Source organism: Palaemon carinicauda, chromosome 6 (genome assembly GCF_036898095.1).
Source record: "Palaemon carinicauda isolate YSFRI2023 chromosome 6, ASM3689809v2, whole genome shotgun sequence".
NCBI classification, from domain to species: Eukaryota; Metazoa; Arthropoda; class Malacostraca; order Decapoda; family Palaemonidae; genus Palaemon; species Palaemon carinicauda.
The window spans coordinates 99,109,449-99,118,044 of NC_090730.1; the positions used below are offsets into that span (position 1 = coordinate 99,109,449).

The window sequence follows — 8,596 nt, forward strand, 5'->3', positions numbered from 1 at the left end:
TAACTATCATCAAATGCCAAGAATCCAAACTTAGCCCTTTGCTACAGAGGTGTTAATGATTGTGATTTCGATTCTAAATAGTGCACTCCGGCATTTCATCAGGAATGTGTACTGCAAAGTAATAATTAAACTTGTAATTCTCTTTATGCCTGAAGAAATGAGAACCTGCTACCTCGGTATCATGAAAAACTGCATACCCTAAAATTTCAGCTGCGTTAGATACACATACTGTTGATAATTCCATTTGGATGTAATTTACACTTCAGTTATAAAAAGACTCCGTTTGAAGAGCATTTATGGCATACCGATAAAGTAAGCACACACACATATATATATATATATATACATATATATATATATATATATATATATATATATATATATATATATATATATATATATATATGTATATATACTCCATATATGTATAGCACTATGTACATGTATATATAGATAGATAAATATTCATATATATACATATATATATATATATATATATATATATATATATATATATATATATATATATATATACATATATATATATATATATATATATATATATATATATATATATATATATATACATATATATATATATATATATATATATATATATATATATATATATATATATATATATATATATATATATATGCCAATAATAAAAATTTTAGATACTAATTTCATAACTGGTTTTACTTTCCAAGTTTTTATTCTGGGACAAAAATTCTCGTCAGGAATCGTCAAAATGTTATAGAGGATAAGTTCATAATTAAAAATTAGCCAATTTTCCGTGTTTTTCTTTAGTGGTAATATTAACATTTTTGTAATTCTCATAGCTGTCGGCAGAATGATCAATATTTTCCCTATCCAAGAATGTGCATTTCTTTCTTTATTAAATAACTCAGATTCATATGACAAAGGGAAAATATCTCAATAAGAGTAACGTAATTCTGTTATTAGTTATGTGGAATGTATGTTTTAGAATAGTGATTACAAAATGACGGAGGAAGAGTTTAAGGGACTTAATCAATGTTCTTTACTGTCAGATCCTTATAATAGTTACTTGAGGACTCGAAGCTAGATTATGACACAGGCCGATTTATCAAAAGAGAAAAAATAATGACAATCAACTTATATCGATGTACTGCTATTTGTATTAGCAATAAAATATATAGTTGTGATAATTTTTTTTTTCAACATAACAGTCACTGATGTGGGAAATTGCTGTTCAATGTACTGTAAAGCAGAAAAACCAAAATACAGAAGATATTTCAATCATTTAATTGCCTACCGCATGGAGTCGTTCAAGTGCTCTTAAGAGGGAAAGTTAAGAATCTTTAACATGACATCTTCGTGCCATCTAAGTTTGTAAACAAGTTAATGTAAAAAAAACACCGAGGTTAGAAATTGCAAGTTACCGAGGAAAATTTCCATGACCTGGAGAATTTTCTTTAACGTGAAGATCATGCTTTAGTTGTTTATCACTTTAGCGAGAGGAACGAAGGAAGTGACCTGGAATTTATGTAGCCTTTTACGAGTTTCCTCAGGATTCCTTCGCAGAGGACGACTTTCTCTCCGGGGGAAGTGGAGCGATTCCCCGGAGACGCAAATGCTGTACCACTGTAGCCATTTCCAGGATAAGACGACATCAGATTCTGTGGATTTCAAATACGGAAAATGATGGTTCGAATTTCTATTTGGTATTTGAGAAGTTCAGGTTATAGCCTTCGGTTTGAAGGTCGTAAATTAGATATTGTATTAATTATATACTTTATTTTATAAAATTTAATGTTAATCATTCAATTCCCCCCCCCAAAAAAATGTCAGTATAAAGATAAAATTATAAAGAAAGTAGATATTGCTGTCAATCTGCTTTCACTATAAGGAAATTCAGTTCGAAATCAGTCTAGACTACAGTAATTGAGCCGATGTTGAGGTTGAATGGCATCATTAGCATATTCGAGTCACCACCAAGAGACCAAAAGTAGAGCCCAATGGAATAAACGACATAGACCGATTCCTTGAAGAATATATAATCTCTTTATTGAATCAAACGGTGAATTAGGAATCTGGAACCCAGTCTTTTGTGCTAAGGTGGGTTGTAGCCATATACATACATATATATATATATATATATATATATATATATATATATATATATATATATATATATATATATACATATATTTATATACATACATACATATATATATATATATATATATATATATGTATATATATATATATATATATATATATGTATATATATACATATATATATATATAGAAAATATGTAAATATATAAATATATACATAAATATATATATATATATATATATATATATATATATATATATATATATATATATATATATATATATATATATATATATATATATATACACACACTCTCCATTTGTGTTTACATGTATCCATAAATAATTTTAAACATATATCCATATATATATATATATATATATATATACATATATATACATATATATATATATATATATATATATATATATATATATATATATATATATATATATATATATATATATATATATATATATATTTTGTTAAGGAATATGATTAATTGAGTATAAAATTGCAGAAAAGGTTGAAAATTGATATTTTCATAAAAAAGGTGTACACTAGCCAACAGATGGCAGTACCGCTTGGCGTAGTCAGTAGTCGCCAAGGATAATGTACCGAAAAATTATATTTAGTACATGGATGTCTAGCGTGAGTTGAGTATATAAAGCCCCATAACCGTGATTTTCGGCGGAGTCGCAACAAACAAGTGATAATGAGTGTATAAAGAATTTAATGAATATATGGTAATGTATTGTTTATCCATTTGGACGTTTTCTTGTGTGATGTAACGTTGGTTGCCACTAACTGTTTGATGTTACTACAGTGAATTATATGTTGTGATTATGTAAAGCTTTGCGACTTGGGTATTATACGGTAAACTGCAGAAATTAGTGATTAGTAGTCTTGATGAAGTGCTGTATGGCGAATCTTTGCTGTTGTGTAATGCGTTTGTAATTGGTTTAATGTTCTGTTTATGACTTTAATTTTTTTTATTAATTGTTATTAAAGTACATTTTAAGTTATAATGGGTTATCACTGTTTCCTGATATATTCTCCTCGTAAATCCTTATTATAAGAGATTTTTTTTTTCTTATGTTACATGGGGGCCTGTCGAACGAAACCTGAACGTATCCCTAAAAACTTATCCTCGGTGTTAGCTTATTCTGTCAACCGTTAATTGCTTTTTAGCACTTCCATATACTTTAAAGAGGGGGGGGGGAGAGTTGTGATAGTGTTAGCGCTATATTTGTCTTGCTGTGTTATTTTGAGCAGGTTATTAAAGATGTTTGATTTTAAAGATTTCATACGTAGTCCTAGTGGTGAAAAGTTAAAAGGTATAACTAAAATAGACTGGATTGTTCTAGCTAGGTACTATAATGTAGAAGTATCAGAATCTGCAAGGAAGCAAGAAATCTCAAATAAAGTAAGTGAGGCGCTATTGACTTTAGGCATTTTGTCTGATAAGGAAGCGTTGTTACTAATGAATTGGGAAAAGGAAGAAGCTGATAGCCAGCAAAGTGCTAGTGATAATAATACAGAGGATAGTACAAGTGAAGAGGAAGGTGCCAAAGCCGTATGTGAAAAAACCAAGTCACTTAAGGTCAAACCAAAAAAGTCTAAACTGTTTATGAAGGGATGAGTGTTGAGCAGATGCAGATTCATTTGCAAATAGTTAGATTAGGAAATGAAAGAGCTGAAAAGGAAAATGAGAAAGCTGTCGAACTTAAAAGATTAGAAGCTGAGGTTGAGCAAAAGAGGATAGAACTAGAGATAAAGAAAATTGAAGTAGAAGGAAAGTCCAAAGTAGCACTAAAGTCTTTTCAGGTAGACAACGCAGTAAAAAGTGTACCCATTTTTGTTGAGAATGAAGTAGATTCTTTTTTTTTACAATTTGAGAAAGTAGTAGAACAGCGTGAATGGCACGAGAACGTCGTGGAGCACGTTGGTTCAAACCTCTGTTCGAGGAAAGGCTAGGGAAGTATTTGCTGCCTTATCTTTGGATAATTCTAAGGGTTATGAGAGAGTTAAATCTGAGGTTTTGAAAGCTTATCAATGGGTGCCTGAGAGGTATAGAGAGAAGTTCAGAAGTTGGATAAAAAGAGATGGTCACACTCATATGGAGTATGCACGGGAACAACGCCTGTGGTATGATAGGTGGATGAATGCCAGAGAAGTTAATGGTTATTTTGGTAAACTTCAGGAACTTATCTTGCTTGAGCAGTTCAAGGATGGTATTAATCCACTTATTAAAACATATTTGGATGAACGTGATGTAGATAATGTGGATGAAGCCACTAGGTTGTCTGATAATTACGCATTGACCCATAAGCTGTATCATACTGACGTCACTCCTAAAATTGGAAGGAACAGAGTGTGGGAAGAGCGTCAAAATTACAAGGCACAAGGTAAGACTACGAGTTCACAGGTATCATCGGGTGGAGTTTATAATAAATCCTTTAATAGAGGTTTTAGAGGGGCAAGTCAAAATAGTTCTGGTCCTAGTGTTAGTGCTGGAAAAGCAGGATCCATTGGAAATGATCAGTTTACACCCCGTTATCAAAATGTAGGCGAAAACTTTAGAGATTTTGTATGTTTCAGTTGTGGCAAACCAGGACACATTAGTAGGAGTTGTCCCCATCGCACAGAAAACCGTCCAATTCAAGTGGTAAATAAAGTTAAAGATAAACCTGAACATTCTAAGAAGGATGGTCATAAACCTGAAAATACTATTGCATTGTTAAATCAACCGCAAGCATGTGGTGACATTAGTCCTTGTTTGTTTGCTTCTCCCCTTAGGCCAGGTAAGAGTTACTGTAACAATAGCATTGATAATTATGTATGTAATGTTGATGAGAATATTGGTTACAAAATGGGTAACAATTGTGTTCAAAATGTTAATCATGTTGGTTATATTGAGACTAATGTAAAAGAAAATGGAATGGGACTACCTGAAGAGAGTACCAAATCCAAAGGTACTGAATTGTATGACCCTTTTATGGGAGAAGGTTGGTTACACCTCCCTTGTGTTGGAAAAAAGAAAGTAAGGTGGTTAAGAGATACCGGGGCGGTACAGTCTGTAATGATAAGAAATATGTATGACCAGTGGAAGGATACTGGAGAGTATGTACTTCTGCGTGGGTTTGGTCCTGAATTCTCGGCTCCATTAGTAGAAGTAAAGTTGGAAACTCCATTAATTTCGGGATTTGTTAAAATTGCTTTGGTGAGAGAAATCCCAGTGTCGGGAGTAGAGTTAATTCTTGGAAATGATTTATGTGGAGACAAAGTTTTTGGTAGAAGTTGAATGTACATTTCCAAACATATTTCCTGCTTGTGCAGTTACTACAAGAAGTAAGAGTGCCGAAGGAAAGGTAAATGATTACGACGGTTTGGATTTACAAAACTTGTTTAAAGACAGTCCAGAAACAATACAAGTAAGTAAAGTCAGTACTCCTTTGCGAATGCTGAAAGTTAATAAGGAAGAATTTGTAAAATCTCAAATTGAAGATGAGAATTTGAAGGTAATAAGAGATAATGCCCTTGTTGATATAAATGATATCGAGAAGGAAGAAAATTGTTACTTTGTTAAGGATGGAATCCTAATGAGGAAGTTTAAGAGTAGAAATGTTAATAATGATGTAGAACAAGTGATTATTCCAAATAGTTATAAGAATTTTGTTCTAGGTATTGCTCATGACAGTAGTTATTCTGGTCATTTAGGTATAAACAAAACTTATGAGAAATTATTGAGGTATTTTTATTGGCCTAAGATGCACAAAGATTGTAGTGAATATTGTAAAAATTGTGATTTATGTCAAAAAGTAGGTAAAGCTCAACATGACCCTAAAGTGATGCCATTGCAACCCATTGAAGTTCCAGGCAAACCCTTTGAAAGACTGGTTTTGGATTGTGTGGGACCTCTTCCTAGGTCTAGCAAAGGCAACAAGTATTTGCTGACAATTATGTGTAGTGCTACCAGATTTCCAGAAGCTATTCCTTTAAGAACTGTGAGTGCTGATAAGATAATAGAAGCGCTTAACAAGTTCTTCTCGCTGGTTGGTTTGCCAAAAGAAGTACAAACTGACCAAGGAACCAACTTTACGTCTAAAAAGTTTACATCATTTTTAGCCTGTCAGAATATTAAGCATTGCTTATCATCTCCTTATCACCCACAGAGCCAAGGTGTGGTCGAATGATTTCATCGAACCTTCAAAACCATGCTTCGCACGTACTGTTGTGAAAATGAAAAGGAATGGGATGTCTACATCCCAATGTTGCTATTTGCCGTTCGTGATAGCGTACATTCATCTTTGGGGTATTCTCCTTTTCAGTTAGAATATGTCCATCAGGTAAGGTCGCCCATGGAGGTGATAAAGAATCAATTGATTTCAGACGAAAAGGATTCTATCACTTTACAAGAAATGAAGGAAAAAATAAAGAAAATATGGAAAGTAGCACATGAGAATCTTAAAATGGTACAAGAAGGGATGAAAAGAAACTACGACAAAAAGGCTGCAAAACGTGAACTCGACATCGGTGACAAGGTTCTAGTGTATCTCCCTGCATCTGGTAAGGTTTTTAACCAGAAGTATATAGGACCTTGCACGGTGAAAGAAAAAGTAAGTGATGTTAACTATCGAATTCAATTTCCTACAGGACGAAGGAAAGTTAAAACTTTCCATATTAACAAGTTAAAAAGGTATAATGAATCCAGTGGAGTGTTGTCAATTGCAAAAGATGATGAAAAAGATGTTGAAGGAGAATTTGAAGTTAGGATAAAAAATACTGAGTATTTGAGGGATTATGAAAAATCTAGGAAATTATGTATTCATTTATCTGATGAACAACAGCAGGATTTTAAAGTGCTAATTAAAAACTTTTCAGATATGTTTTCAGACCATCCAAAAAGGATAAAAGGAGTACAGCATAAAATCAGGTTGAGAGAGGAGATTCCAATAAGTCAGCGTCCGTACAGAATGTCACCGAGGCAACAACAACAGTTAAAGACCGAAGTTGCTTATTTGCTGAAACACGGACTAGCAGAGGAAAGCCATAGTGAATGGGCTAGCCCATGTATTCTAGTCGACAAACCTGACAGAAGTGCAAGAATGTGTACAGACTATCGAAAGGTAAATAATGTAACTATAAAAGATTCATATCTCATACCCAGAGTAGAAGATATAATTGATAATGTAGCAAAGTTTCCTTTTTTAAGTAAAACTGATTTATTGAAAGGATACTATCAAATTGAGTTAGACAAAAACAGCAGGAATATTGCTGCATTTGTTACACCCCATGGACTTTATAACTATAAGGTAATGCCATTTGGTTTATGTAATGCACCTCTGACATTTCAACGTCAAATGAATTATATCTTAAAGGATCTCGAAGGTGTATTTGTTTATTTAGATGACATTATCATAGTTGGAGAAACCTGGGAAGATCACATAAAAAAGTATATGATGTTTTTAAGATGTTATTAGAATTCAATGTTACGATAAACCTTGCAAAGTGTGAATTTGGAAAAACTACGGTTCAATATTTAGGACATGAAATAGGAAGTGGCCAAGTGAGACCTGTTGATTGTCATATTGAGGTCATAAAGAATTTGACCATCCCTACATCTAAACGTGGCGTGATGAAAGTTTTGGGGACAGTGGGGTATTACAGAAAATTTTGTAAGAGCTTTTCAGATGTAGCCTGCCCATTAACAGAGTTGCTGAAAAAGGATGTGAAGTTTGTTTGGTCAAAGGAATGTGACGAAGCTTTTAGCAAACTTAAGCTCATGTTAATGTCTAAGCCAGTGCTGAAATCCCCAGACTTTAATCTACCATAAGTTACAGGTAGACTCCAGTGAAGTAGGAGCTGGCAGTGTATTATTACAGAAACATGATGGTATTTTACACCCTGTATCTTACTTTTCGAAGAAATACAATAGCCACCAGTTAAATTATAGTATTGTTGAAAAAGAAGCTTTAAGTTTAATTTTGAGTTTAATGCACTTTGAGATATACTTGTTAAACAGTAATTTTGAAATACATATATACTGATAATAATCCATTAACCTTTATTAATAAATGTAAGCACAACAATAAGAGAATTTTAAGATTGGCTTTATTTTTGCAACCATTCAAAATAAATGTTCACCATATAGCAGGCAAGGAAAATGTCATTGCAGATTCTCTCTCTAGGTCTGTTGATTAATCTAAACCTTTTATTTTGAAAGGAAAGTGCTTGTTACCAACGACGTGGCAGTCTCCGATAGTTGCTGAATGGTGGAAGTGGCTAATGTTTAAGACTGTAAGGCCCCGTCCACACGAGCGATCTTTGCTCGGTAAACTTTGCCTCTTTGCGAGCTAAGCCTGCCGAACGCATTTAAGCTCTTGTCCAAACGACGGTGGTTGGGTAGTGAAAGACTGGCAGTGAGTGACTGACACAGGATCAAGTTGTGTGGGGCAGTATGGATCGCAAGACACGCAAAAAGAAAATCGC

The 8,596-nt window shown here is 33.0% G+C and overlaps 1 protein-coding gene across 1 annotated transcript; it reads left to right on the forward strand.

The window, feature by feature from the left end:
• Positions 1 to 3,742: 3,742 nt before the first annotated feature.
• On the forward strand, positions 3,743 to 6,300 carry LOC137643164 (uncharacterized). The gene is made up of 3 exons (XM_068376017.1): positions 3,743 to 3,943; positions 4,119 to 5,112; positions 5,444 to 6,300. The coding sequence occupies exons 1-3, from the start codon at positions 3,743 to 3,745 to the stop codon at positions 6,298 to 6,300; spliced, it is 2,052 nt and encodes a 683-aa protein (XP_068232118.1).
• The last annotated feature ends 2,296 nt before the right edge of the window (positions 6,301 to 8,596 follow it).

Coding starts and splice junctions, on each gene's coding strand:
- LOC137643164 (XM_068376017.1), top strand. CDS start 3,743: ATGAGTGTTGAGCAGATGCAGATTCATTTGCAAATAGTTAGATTAGGA. Junction 3,944..4,118: donor CTTTTCAGGTAGACAACGCA/GTAAAAAGTGTA, acceptor GATAATTCTAAG/GGTTATGAGAGAGTTAAATC. Junction 5,113..5,443: donor TGACCCTTTTATGGGAGAAG/GTTGGTTACACC, acceptor CTGCTTGTGCAG/TTACTACAAGAAGTAAGAGT.